At 43.0% G+C, this 13642-nt stretch overlaps 1 protein-coding gene and 1 long non-coding RNA gene across 5 annotated transcripts in view; one reads left to right on the forward strand and one right to left on the reverse strand.

Annotated features, from left to right (window-relative positions):
* Nucleotides 1-13642, reverse strand: part of LOC125719916 (uncharacterized) — a 40442-nt gene that overhangs the window by 13564 nt on the left and 13236 nt on the right. The window lies entirely within an intron of this gene.
* LOC125719913 (T-cell surface antigen CD2-like) lies at nt 84-13602 on the forward strand. Of its 4 annotated transcripts, none has more exons than XM_048994793.1 (7): nt 84-6487; nt 7078-7194; nt 7335-7619; nt 10870-11115; nt 11279-11380; nt 12484-12567; nt 13271-13602. In XM_048994793.1, exons 2-7 carry the CDS (start codon nt 7122-7124, stop codon nt 13342-13344), a joined length of 864 nt encoding a protein of 287 aa, XP_048850750.1. In that variant the 5' UTR covers nt 84-6487; nt 7078-7121; the 3' UTR covers nt 13345-13602. The 4 variants fall into 4 exon arrangements, with proteins under 4 accessions (XP_048850750.1, XP_048850749.1, XP_048850752.1 ...); XM_048994794.1 differs by lacking the exon at nt 84-6487 and adding an exon at nt 6886-6895; XM_048994792.1 differs by lacking the exon at nt 84-6487 and having other exon boundaries at nt 6532-7194.

Below are 13642 nucleotides of genomic sequence, written 5' to 3' on the forward strand. Positions count from 1 at the left end.
TTATTATAATACACACGCGCACACATACACAGACACACAGACAATTGCCAGGACAGTGCAATATATACTGCGCATATATATATATATATATATACAGTATAATTATCGATTACATATATAATTATTATTTTCAAAATTTCTTTTTCTTTTTAGCCATTGTTTTATTAATTTGTGTTCCTCCTGGTATCCGACTGCATTATTGGTCAATATACTCATTTAGTGTTTGCAGACTCGTGCACCATTTTGTATAGCTAGGTTAAACAGGACTGAAAAGTACAGTGGCCTGAAAGTGCATTACATCGGTAAATCATTTTGGTGTTTAATCGCTGACCCCAGCTTCTGGTCCTCAGCCTGAAGCACGGTTGTCATCTAAAGGATTTGTAGCAATTTCTTTGCTTTTACAATTTCCGTCAAGTAACGTTATTTAAGATTAAACATTATAATTGTACATTCGTTTACTACCGTGATTCGCCTGGCTACATAAATTGTCATAGAAAATCGACACCCTTGAGAGTAGAGAATTCAAAAGTACTGTGGTATCAATGTATTTAATTAAGCATGAAGTGTTTAATAAAATGATTTTTTTTAGTCTTTTGGTTTGTCTGATGTCACATAGAGACTGAGGCCTTCTGAGCTTCCACATTAATCGTGGTGCTTTCTCTGTAGTCTCCGCTAAGGTCCTTATAAACACTATCACATTTTGCAGATGTTGCACAGCTGCCCTGTGGCCTGTTAACAGAAATTACTTTTTCAGTTAGAATACACGCGCCGCAAGCACGTTCTGGGATGGGCTAAAGTGTGGGACATAGATGTTTTCGTCTGTAAAATAACTAACGCCGAACGATTATCCCGCTAACAGCTGTGACCCCAAAAGAGAGCCTGGGCTTCTCCTGTCACTGCACTCTCTGTGTGATCGTTAGCGAACAATCGCAGAGCGTCCACGCGGGGTGGGGGATTCGCTTCCTGTCTACTGCCCTGCGCTTCCTGGAACAGACCTGACCTCCTCACTAGCGTGTACCGTTCAGGAGAGGAAGTCACCCTTCTCTGTTCCTGCATAATTAACCCTAATCCTACTGCATTTAGCCAGGTTTGTTTGTATAGACATTTGAATCTTTGTGTATATTATCGGGAAGCAACAATTGCAGTTAGACATGGAAAAACAACGGCAGGGATAATTTATATTGATCAAAATAATAAGATCTTTTGTGTACGTGGTGCACATTCATTGTATTACATTAAATGCATCTAAAATGAGTGTATATATATGTAACTGCTACAGAGATGCATGATATTCTTGTATTGATAATAAGAGAGTAATATTAATATACTGTGCGTCCTGTAACTTGTAAAACACGGGCCTTAACGTCTATCTGACCTCTTTTGCTACTCTTCTCTTGAATGTAGGTTAACATTTCCATACAATATTCACACCCTGAAGTGGTTCTGACACGTGGAGAAGGTGCACATAAACTTGTCGCATCTTTGCTTCTACAGCAGACTGAGGATATAGCAGACGGCGTACAGCAGTTGTTTTTGACCCTTTGTACAGCGATTTCATGTTGGAGAGGGAGGTCACTCACCTGCTGTAACTGCGTGTGATTTTTACCATGAATCCAGGAGGGAAAATGAAGTTCCCTTTTGGACTCGCGCTCCTGTTAATCTCAGCGACACACGGTAATAACTGTAGTGCAAGCTTGCCGATGCACTCCAAGCTGTGCCTAATACGTTTTTAAGAGCAATCCACTGAGGGAACAAACGCCCGTACCTACCACTGAGGACACTGCGGTCAAGTCCGCAGTATTTTTTCAACGCCGTTAAATGTAAACCATTGCGGTTCAGAAGAGCTAACGCTTTTGACCTCGATATTTACAAAATTCGGTCTATGGCTCTGTACGTAAATATATTATCATTATTTTTATTATGTATCTTGGTATTCGGCTACCTGAGTTATTTAATGTTTACCGATCATTAAAAGCGGACTTGTGTTTAGGCAGGTTACACAGCACTGTGAAGAAGTGCGATGTTGACTGGCCTTAAAGTGCATGACATCAGTAAGTCATTGCGGAATTTAACGCTGTCTAAGCGTTTCGTAGTTTCCCTTCAAACTGCCTTGTACGTCTGTCATTCTGAGTACCATTAGTTAGAATTAAAGATAACAGCGCGTTGATTTTCTGCTGTGATTCACCTACCTAACAGTACATGGGCTGTTATGGAAAATCAATCAATATCGTTCTGATCAATCAGATTTGAGCAGAGCTTTCGTATAAATATATTTAAGTATTAAGCATTTAATGAAATGTTTTTTTTTATTATGGGGTTATCTGATGTCACAGAGTGTGGGAGGGAAACTGATGAAAATTAATTAACAGCTAGAATACAAAGACTCTGTTTAATGTAATTCCACTGCTGTACGCTGGGAGTATCTGAGCTACAAACAGGGTTAGGGTTTTTTATTCGAGTTCTCTTTGCCTGCACCCACACTAGGGCACGCTAACGTGTGTGGCTGGGGTATGTGACCCTGTTTGCGTACTTAGACAAAAACCCTCCCTACTGTGTTTCTACGGTTTCCAACCTTGATTTAACGAGATACGGAGTCAAAATTGGTTTCAAAGTTAGACCCAGGTGCAACAAATCGTGGACAGAATGTTCTGCAGAGTTTTAGACAGTAGCGTCTCTGAATTATGCAGTAACCCGAGTCCTCCTGAAGGCCCGATTTGCCCTGAGAAATTGTTGATCTGTGCTCACTTTCCAACTTGAAATAAAACATTCTCCACACAAGGGAACCGAGTCTGCGGCTGAAATTTCCACAAGAGCAACTTCTGAAGTACCGCATTGACGCCTGGTGTGCTTCGCTGAGTAGTTACTGTACCATCTGGGTCCTTATAAACTCTATCACGTTCTGCACACATTACACAGCTGACCTGTGGCCTGTCGGCAGGAGGGACATTTCCAGTTGCTACTTGCAGTGCAGGCAATATGTACAGTAATATGCACTCGTTTTAGGAGTAGGACTAGTCCATGGCAGGCCGGCTACTCAATACCATCTGAATCATGATTATCTGGGTAACAGCTACGGCCCCAAATGAGAGCCTGAGCTTCTCCTGTCTTGGTACCTCCTGTTTGATCGCTAGCGAGCAATAGCAGGGTAGCCTCACACCTCTGGCGCCCCCTGCTGGCCGGGTCTGAGGACTGCACTCTCCCTGCCTAGTGCCCTGCGCTTCCAGGGAGTAGCCGCGCACTCATAGCGAGCCTGAGTTCGGCAGTAGCCTGTACAGCTTCAGAAGAGGAAGTCAGCTTTCACCGCTGCCGTGTCATCAAACATAATTCTGTTGTGTTGTTAGTTTTTCCGAGTACCGGCGATTGAGAGCTTCCGTATCCTTGTTGTATATTATCAAGGAACAGGGATGTAACGGTACACAAAATTCACGGCTCGGTGCAACGCTTCTTTACGCCATAGAACTAAACGTGCAAAATTTAACAAAAGAAAAAAATAGAGTATATAACATCATAACAATCGTATAGAACTAAGTTCCGTCTAATGTGTTTTTTAACCAGTATGAGATTATGGTCATATATCTGTAATGACAAACAGCCCTATAGCACAAGTTATTTGTTTGTTTGTTAATTAATTTACTTCTGGTGAAGGAGAGAATGGTGTAGAAGATATCGGTAAAAAGTTGTTTTACAAGTTTTCTCCAAAACCAAGTGATTAACCCGTAACAGACTTCGACTATTACAACTATCCCCGGGTTACCAAAGGCCCGGGTTTCCCCCGGACACGTCCGCATCTATGGCCCCTGTCCAGGCGTCCGGGCGGCTTTTCAGAACTCTGCGGTTTGTTCAGGTCTAGCCCTGCGACTCAGTATGACACAGTTACGGTGGCGGCGCGTGAGTGACGTCAGCCTCCGAATACCGCAGTCACTTCGGCACTTTATTTTTGTCTTCTTGTGAACAGTGAGACAAGCGTCGCCTGCTTGAAGTTTAACAAACTGCAGCTTAGCATTTTGTAACTTTTGTTGAAAAAGACTCGTACACCTGAATGATGTGTCGATTGTGTGTAGATTGTAAAACAAGATTTAACTGTAAGGGTATCATACGTCTGCATTTTACAGGGTGGTTAGGGAAAACTTTTTATTTTATTATTTTTATTACGTATCTTGGTATTCGGCTACCTGAGTTATTTAATGTTTACCGATCATTAAAAGCGGACTTGTGTTTAGGCAGGTTACACAGCACTGTGAAGAAGTGCGATGTTGACTGGCCTTAAAGTGCATGACATCAGTAAATCACTGACTACACCTTCTGGTCCTCAGCCTGAAGCACGGTTGCTGTCTAAGCGTTTCGTAGTTTCCCTTGAAACTGCGTTGTATATTTTCAGTACCATTAGTTAGAATTAAAGATAACAGCAGATTGATTTTCTACAGTGATTCACCTACCTAACACGACATGGGCTGTTGTAGAAAATCAATCAACACTGTTCAGATCAATCAGATTCAAGAATTCAACAGTCCCACTTTGACATTTCATCTTTGTTCTGTCGTGAACAGTGAATTGCAACGTTTGCTTGAAGTTTAACAAACTTAGCTGAGCATTTTGTAACTTTTGCTGAAAGGCCTGCATGCGTATGTATCGTGTCAGTTGTGTATAGATCGTAAAACAAGATTTAACTGTAAGGTTGTAAGATTTTCGTTTTCCGGGGTGATTAGAGAACCAAGTATGGTGACCATAAACTAGGCCATCCTACTTCTATTCTTAGTCATTTCTGAGTTGTGTGCTGTTTTTTTTTTTTGCCTGGTGTGAATTTCCTTGTGAAAGCGTCACGATCAGACTGACTTGCAGAGGCGGTTTCCTTCCCGTTCTGGTCATACACACACTCAGATGATATTGTCTCAATTGAGTTAACCTGTCTAGCAACATGTCTGTTAGGTATAACAGAGCCGACAGACAGCCTTGGTCTTATCAACAACTCTCTCTCCAGCGTTAGTGTAATAATTTGAAAAACTAAAATGTTCCCAAACCAGCTGCGATACCTGACTGTAACCATCCATCCATCCATCCATTTTCCAAACCGCTTATCCTATTGGGTCGCGGGGGGTCCGGAGCCTATCCCGGAAGCAATGGGCACGAGGCTGGGAACAACCCAGGATGGGGGGCCAGCCCATCGCAGGGCACACTCACACACCAGTCACTCTCACATGCATTCCTACGGGCAACTTAGCAAGTCCAATTAGCCTCAGCATGTTTTTGGACTGTGGGGGGAAACCGGAGTACCCGGAGGAAACCCCACGATGACATGGGGAGAACATGCAAACTCCACACACATGTGACCCAGGTGGAGATTCGAACCCGGGTCCCAGAGGTGTGAGGCAGCAGTGCTAACCACTGCACCACCATGCCACCCCCTGACTGTAACCAGTTTTAGCCAAATTCAACTCACAGAAGCCAAGAAAGGCCGTAAAATATCATGTTTAATTTCATTGTACTGATGTTTCCTGGCCCTTCTTGGCTTCCATCCAGAAAGACAGAGAATGCTAATGTCTTGTTTGGTAAGAGTCTCTTTTGAGACATGGGTTAAGTGTATGGGTGGCTGTCGAGCATTTCGGTGGAGAGATTAACGGTTTGTGTCACGTTGTGGCGCGGTGCACGGAACAGGGACGCAGGAGAGGGGAATACACGTAAGATTGGGGAATATGCGTAAGGTTGGGGAATACGCGTAAGATTGGGGAATACGCGTAAGATTGGGGAATACGGGTTTTAATTAAGACTTGGAACAGGCAAAGACATGCAGTACAGCGCCATAAGACTTCAATGATAGACCGAAGGAAACGGACTCAGACGCGGACTAAAACATACAGGACTAAGCAGAAATAACACGAAACAGCTGGCCACAGTCGGGATTGCACACAAGGTAAATGAGGGGGCGTGGCGGATCGTACAGGAGGATCGTACGAGCAGGTCATGACAGTTTGGCTAAACTGTCTGTTGGTTTTGCAGACTGTGTGTAGAGTTTTGAGAAAATTACTTCGGTATTGCAGACCGCACCTTAGCAGCTGGTACAAAGGCCGTGACTGTAGGTCTGTCTTTTGACATGCTGCTTCTTGTCAACAAGGTTTTAAATCATTTAAATCCAAAAAAAAAATGTAGACAGAAAAACATAAACCTCATTCTTTTCATTCTCCTCCAGTACTTTCCTGAGTTCCTGAAGAACTGCTTGTGTTTCAGACAGTTTCAAGATGGACCAGTTCAGCTCACAAGCAAATATAACTCCTAAGACCTTCCAAATGGCTTGTGAGAATGCTGGACGCATGCAAAATCGAACTGAATGAGAAGTTTCACACTTAGTGTGGTGCGTCAGACCCTGTGCAGACACAGGAATAGCCGTGTGCGAGGTGGCTTTGCAGTGTGAACGTGGTGTGTGCGTCTGCAGCGTGTGTGCAGTCTGATCGTGTAGGCTCAGTGTTTGCTGTGAGTGTGCAACACGTGCAGTGTAAGTAGTGTGAGTATGAGTGGGGGGGGGGGGGGGGGGTTGGGCAGCCAGTTGACCTTGGTTCCCCAGAGTTATGTTTTCTCCTTACTTGACAGTTGTTGGTTCCTCTCCTCTAATGTTCTTTCACTTCGTGGTCTTTCCTTCTCCGTGTTTTTTGTATTGTTCACTCTTTATGTTGTAATGTACCACAACACACCCATGTAAAGCTCACTGCTCTGCTATGACAGTGTATACAGTGTGAGTGTGCAGTGTGTATATTGCGCGTTTGCGCTGAGAGACGTGCGGATGTGGCGTGTAACTGAGCCCAACGGACTCTGAAGCAGCTAAAATACTGTATAGCGGTAAAGTTGTCTAGACACTCGCGTGCATCCCTCGTTTCTGCTGGGGGGATGTGGTTCATCTACAAGGGTATAATAAGGCTTTATAAATTGTTTTGTCTCATTTTTTATATGTAAACGAGCGTAGATGCAATAATATAATTAATCCGCATCATAACTGGCATCACATGTCTGATCGAAGGTGCCGTACTCACCACAAATGATGAAGCTGGATAGTAATCATTTCCTCATGGGAGGTTTCGTCATCTACAGGTCTGATAAGAACGACTCCTGTCAACTTGATCTCGTAAAAAGCGATGTTTCCTACCCGCGATTTCCACCAGTTCGTTTTAATTGCCATGTTTCTCTCTTGTTTTCACCTGCAATATGGTAAGTTTGTATTTACTCATATATTTTTAATTCGCACATCAAAGGAACACTTGTCAGAAACGTAAACGATCAGAACATATGTGAGTGAAAGTAAAAATCACACTGGCATGTTTCTAATTGTCTTTTTTTATTATTTTCAGGGATGGCAGAACAGAGTTTTTTCGGACGATCCGGAGATACCGTTTCCTTACATCCCGAAAATCTGCTTTCTGAAGATATTGTGGACATCAGATGGAAATATAACGATACGCCTGCATGCTCTCGCAGAAAAGGACAAACATCGTGCATTGAAGGGTACAGCATTTTCCCAAACGGCACACTAACGCTTAACGCCAGCAAATCGCGAGGAGGCACTTACTCTCTGGACATGTATGACACGGACGGGAGATCCGTACAGAGCCCCACGATCACACTCAGAGTCCTGGGTAAGGATGTCCGAGATTTTCTGTTATGAAACTCATTTAGTATCTCATTTCAGATCACCTTAACTCTAATAACTGATTCCAATCAGAAGTTCAGAGTTACTTGCACAGTAAATTTACCGAAATTACCTTTTTTTGCCATAATAATGAATCTAGTCTACTCTATAGTAGGCCTACTTACAATACAAATACTACATATTAGTAAAATTCTCATTTTAGCCAATATTCCATCGGTTTCTAACCGGTCACCTTCATCAGGGCATATATATAGATAAACTGGTTTATTTTACGTGGATTGTAAGGATCGCATTTCAGGTTTGTGCTACATTTTCCGATAAACGTGGGGAAGTGTCCTTGCTGTGTCATGATTGCATTGGGTCACGATCACAGTACCGGTTCTAACCCATACGGCGCCCTAGGCGAGCATCACCGCCGGCGCCCTACGTCCGACACGAAGTAAAATTGGCTGGCAGGTCGGCACCTCTTCAGATGTTAGCGGCCTAGGCGGCCGCCTATGTCACCTTTAGAACTGACCCGCCTTGTTGCTGACTGCTGTTACAAGTGCTCTGATATAGCCATTAAGCAGAAGGGGAGACTGTGGTATGTTGTAACTGGGGTATGTTGTCACTGGGGTATGTTGTCACTGGGGTACTAATGAAGTACAAATCGTGAACAAACACAGTAGATACATTAGATAAATGATGCGTCACAATTCATTAACGATGGACAAACATGAGATCAGAATTTCACTTGTATTATTAATTACTTGTTCCTTCAGTGGTTCACAAAGGTTTACAGAATTAACAAATATAGTAACAAATACAGTAACTGCTTGAGATAAAATATGTCATGATTCCTTAATTATGAATGAACCTGCGATCAGTACGTAACTAAGACTTTGTTTGTGGTTAATTAATACATAACAGCAGAATACTATATTATTTGCCCCACCCAAGTAATGTCTTACCGAATTTACTTTAATAATAATTGATATTTCATTAATCTCCATCAGGAACTTGTCTTTTTACGCCTCCCTCAACTTGCTCTTTGTAGAGTAAGTTGTCCACGAAGGGCAGCCACCTGTCGGGGCACCCAGGGAGCTGGGGGTTAAGGACCCTGCTTATTTAAGTTTTCCCAAAACCAGCAGAAAATGCAGCCTTGCTGAATATCCATAACCATACCATTAGAAAGACAGTGATTTAATGTACAGTTTAATATACTGTTAATATTAGTTCCTACATTTATATTGATTTAATTGCACAATAACTACACACTAGTATTTTGTGACAACGTAACACATAATGGGGAATATTGGCACATATGAGGGCAAGTTGTCACATTATAATTAATTGACATTTTAAAGAACAATTTAATAACCAATTCAATAGCACAATCAATATGTAAGGAATAACACCACCTCGGGTGTGCATTACTTTTTAATAATTCAACGGTCCGGAGTCAATTATTCCGCTTATACTACGGTTGCCACACCTCAAGACATCGATCAGATGATATATTTCAAGGGATTCGTCCGGTTTTTCTACTTAAATCGCTATTGTGAGTAGGATTATTTCTTCCGCATCTCATCCAACGACTCTTTTGCTAGTTCCAAAACGTCATTTTAAAGCTGGCAATGGAGGCTTGAGCCGTTGATAGCAGACTAATGCAGTTAATAATGAAGTTATTAGAAAGAGAGACAGAGACACAGAGAGAGCTTGTATGAATTAGGCTACCTCTGTGTGTCCCTCAACAGTGTTCTGAAGCACCGTCTCTAAACTGTAAGTCTGCTTTAAGATGCAGCGCTGTTATTACCTCGCTAGTGAGAAATGTCATGTGTAGCCTTTAAGTTGGTACACTAGGCTAACTAATACTGCTGCAGCCCAGTTGTTGAAAGTTTCATATTCACCGTAAATATTAAAATTTACTTTCGGAAAATCGTCTGTCATGTTGTTGTTTTTGCTAGTCCTGTGTGCTGTATAGGTACTGTATGCTAATTTCCGTTATTACAGTTAACTATGCGAAGTGATATGGAACTGTAATGCGGTCAAGAGAGCTACCTGGAACTACGTTCGCCGTGCGTTTATCTGAAAATAATTGCACACCTCAGAACGTTCGTCAGCCAATCAGATTCAAGCATTCAACGGTCCCGTGGTATAAAATAAAGTTAATATCTGCCTGAGATCAGGTGTGGTCATCGGAGAGCAGGTAGGATGGAAAACCTGCTGGATTCCGGCACTCCGGGATCAGGACTGCCTACCCTGCCTTATGCTATCCCGGATGATCAGTATATGATCAGTATATGCGGTAGAAACAATAAAACTATATGAATTCATTTGATAGTTTTATCTTATTCAAAACTAACACGTTTGAGAGCTTTGAAAACAATATTGTTTAATATTTTATATACATATGCAATTATTTCTCTAAAAAATATACTTAAACCCTAAGCACTAACTTGAGCAACCAGGCTTTTATAGGTGAACTAGGGCCTCACCAGCAGGCCATCCACCCATTTTCCTGAAACGGCTTCCCCCACTCAGCGTTCCGGGGTGGGCCTGGAGTCTATCCCAGAGGCTATGGGTGCAGGGCAGGAAACGACCCAGGACAGGGACCCCAACCCATCGCAGCAGACACACAATTTCATAAGTCCAATTTACCTTAGCATGTTTTTGAACAGTGCGGTGGGGGGTTAGGGTGGGGACAGGCGTTCCCAGGAGAAACCCCCCAATGGCTACGGTGGTGACTCACATCATGGCCCCAGAGCAGCAGTACTGACCTCCGCACTGCTAGGTCGTCCCTAACCTCCAATCACAGGATGAATTACTGCGTGACAACCTGCCCCCGTGATTTCGACCTCACTCTCCCATATTATCTGCAGTAATAATTTTCCCTGGCCCTTTTCACACAGTTCACAACACATGACCCCCTAATTTACCTGACTGGACTTTCGTGAAGCAGCCAGTCGGTGGTCCCCGTAAAATATGATGAGTTTAAGCGCTCAAAGATCATGCAAACCTCCAGGACAGCTAAATGCAGGGCATGGTCAACCCAGTTAAAGTGTGTCAGTTTGCTTTCTGAATGTATGGGGCTGCGCGGTTCTCTACAACTGCAGCTGTTTCTTTGGCAATCTGCAAACTACCGAACAAACGAAAACTCATGCAGTTATGCGATACAGGTTGGAACGGCTCTCAAAGGTCTTGTACATTTAAACCGTGTAACGCGATGTGACAGTGTCCTCTCTGCTGCCCCCTAGAGCCCGTCTCCGGTGCACACGTCCAGTCGGCCTGCACAGTGGACGGATGGGTCACGCTCAGGTGCTCTGTAACCGGGGGAGACGACGTCACGTTCCGCTGGACGCTGAACACCACTTCCGAAAACAGCACCGTTTCAAAGGAGCGAACCGCGACTTTTTACAACCTGACACCAGAGAACCTCGTGTGCGAGGTGGAGAACGCTGTCAGCAGGCAACACACTCCGACTGTCGCTTTGAGATGCAGAGGTTGGTTTTCTAAATTAATTTTAAATGACAGGCAACTGTAAAGTGGTTTTGAAGCTAAAATACTGATAGTATTTGAATGCTATAATAATTACTAACATATTAATTTACGCTGTTTGATTTTATATCGTTTTAATGCTGTTTTTTTTTTTATTAATAAAAACAGAATATATTTCCGTTTTAATTACTCTGGGAGCTTCGGTCGTGATTGTCCTGTTTTGCGTGGCGCTTTGGAGCATCAGAAAGACCCGGCCAGAGGAGGGGAGAGGTAACGGAGCAGAATTTTTATGTGAATGAGACAATGCTGACGTGTGAGTGGACGTTTCCTTCGCTGCCATGCGTCGATGCATTGGAGCATTTTCATTGCTTGCTCCCTGCATGGTCGCTGACTTCATCTTCAGAATATCCTCACAGGAATCCCAGGTGAAGAAAAGAAAAATCTGTAATAGATATTTATGGTTTATTTAATAACTGAAATTTCACTGGGGGGCGGCATGGTGGTGCGGTGGTTAGCACTGTTGCCTCACACCTCTGGGACCAAGGTTCGAGTCTCTGCCTGGGTCACATGTGTGTGGAGTTTGCATGTTCTCCCCATGTCGTTGTGGGGTTTCCTCCGGGTACTCCGGTTTCCCCCCACAGTCCAAAAACATGCTGAGGCTAATTGGACTTCCTAAATGGCCCGTAGGAGTGAATGTGCCCTGCGATGGGCTGACCCCCCATCCTGGGTTGTTCCCAGCCTCGTGCCCATTGCTTCCGGGATAGGCTCCGGACCCCCCGCGACCCAGTAGGATAAGCGGTTTGGAAAATGGATGGATGGATGGAATTTCACTGTTCTGTATGAATGACAGAATAAATCACTTCTATCTGCCTATGGTTAGACGTTCAGATAGATGAATTGGCATCTCTGCCCACAGTGTGTTTGTGTGTGGGGGGGGGTTATTTATATATTACATCATGGGGACCAAATATCCCCACAGTGTGATAAAAACCTGTTATAGGTTGGACTTTCTGACCCGGGGCTCTGCCTGTACATGGTTGTCTGTGCCCTGTGATGGACTGGCATCCCGCCCAGGGAGAGTCCATAAGCTTCACCAGGTTACCAGAGGTATCCGTGGTGCAAAAATGTCTAAGGATAAGCGATTATGCAAGATGGATGGATAGATGGACGTTAGATTTATGTAAGTCAGAAAGAACTGACTATTTTAAAAGCTCCATAATCCTTCATTCATGTATCAATGACATTTTCAAGGGCAAAAGCCAGAAGCTTCAAGCTGGAGGAGGAAGTGTGACTCTTCCTGTAAGTCAGCATGTCAGTAAGAGCGACCGGGCTTTTGGGATGAAAGACTAAAGAAGGCTTCATCACTCTTACAGACGTCGAAGACGATGTTTACGTCACAATGAAAGGCTCCTGTGAAGCCAAGAGGGAAATCAAGGCCGACGTCATCTCCAAACACGGTAATACTTTTTAAATCATACAATCAAATAATAAAGTTGTATTAGGGTTAGCTGACCTGTCTTAGTGTGGCTACGAGCGGCTGCCCCGTGTCTACGGTAGGCAGCGTCATTTATTAACAGCAGAGGTCATATTCTCAGTTCTGTGATTTCAGTTGCGGCCGTGATGTTTGCAGTCATCCACTTAAGAATAAATTAACAATGAGGCTGTGACAGGAAACAGCCGTGCACTGAACTGTGCAAAGGCCTTAAGCAGTCAAAGAAAATGTTTCAAGCTATTTATATGGGTAGCAAGTGTATATTTGTTCAGGAAAATATTTGCAAATTAGCATAAAAACTATAAAAATTTCTTCTGTTCTCCGGAAAGTTGATATCTTGTTCCGTATACGGCCAGATGAACATCGCCTCAGTCCCCTAATCTCTCCTCAGAACCATCCCAGCTATTCCACGTGTCTCTTACATTTCATGTTCCAGCTCAGTTTGAGAAATTAATAAGGTATTGATCAGCCAAACATGGTTGCATGCGATGGTTGGTGCATGTATCCGGGTGACTTTGGGAGAGGGTTTGCGGTGGCTAAGCTCACACACTTTCGCTGGCACGATGTCGTAGTTTTCCACCGACATGAATATCGTTTAAACATCATTTTCTTTGACTGTAAGATTTCTGCACAACGCTGCATATTCATCTCCATCTCTTCTCCTCCAGATACGTACATGCTTCAGCCAAAAAGAGCAAACGACTCTGGAAAAACAGAGGATGTAGAGGACATATATGTTTAACTATCTATTTCTATATGCAACGGTGGGACTAACAAAATGACGCAATGAAGCATTTAAATACATGTGACTAATTGCAGTTCTGGACTGGAAACCTGTATTGATAGTGTAATTAATTTTGTGTATTGCTTATTTTATTATATATACATATAAATACATATATGCCTGTGTTTGTCTATATATATATATATGTACAATATGTTAATGTTACATAGTTTAACTGTCGTAAAAATAAACATATATATGAATGTTTGGCTTTAACCCAAAGCTGATTATTCAAAATATGTTAAGTAGAAACACC

The sequence above is a fragment of the Brienomyrus brachyistius genome, chromosome 24 (genome assembly GCF_023856365.1).
Source record: "Brienomyrus brachyistius isolate T26 chromosome 24, BBRACH_0.4, whole genome shotgun sequence".
In the NCBI taxonomy this organism is placed as follows: Eukaryota; Metazoa; Chordata; class Actinopteri; order Osteoglossiformes; family Mormyridae; genus Brienomyrus; species Brienomyrus brachyistius.

Excerpts from the sequence above, each read along its gene's own strand:
- LOC125719913 (XM_048994793.1), top strand. The coding sequence starts at position 7,122 with ATGTTTCCTACCCGCGATTTCCACCAGTTCGTTTTAATTGCCATGTTT. Across the intron at positions 7,620-10,869 it reads GATCACACTCAGAGTCCTGG|AGCCCGTCTCCGGTGCACAC; the intron begins GTAAGGATGTCC and ends GCTGCCCCCTAG. Across the intron at positions 12,568-13,270 it reads CGACGTCATCTCCAAACACG|ATACGTACATGCTTCAGCCA; the intron begins GTAATACTTTTT and ends CTTCTCCTCCAG.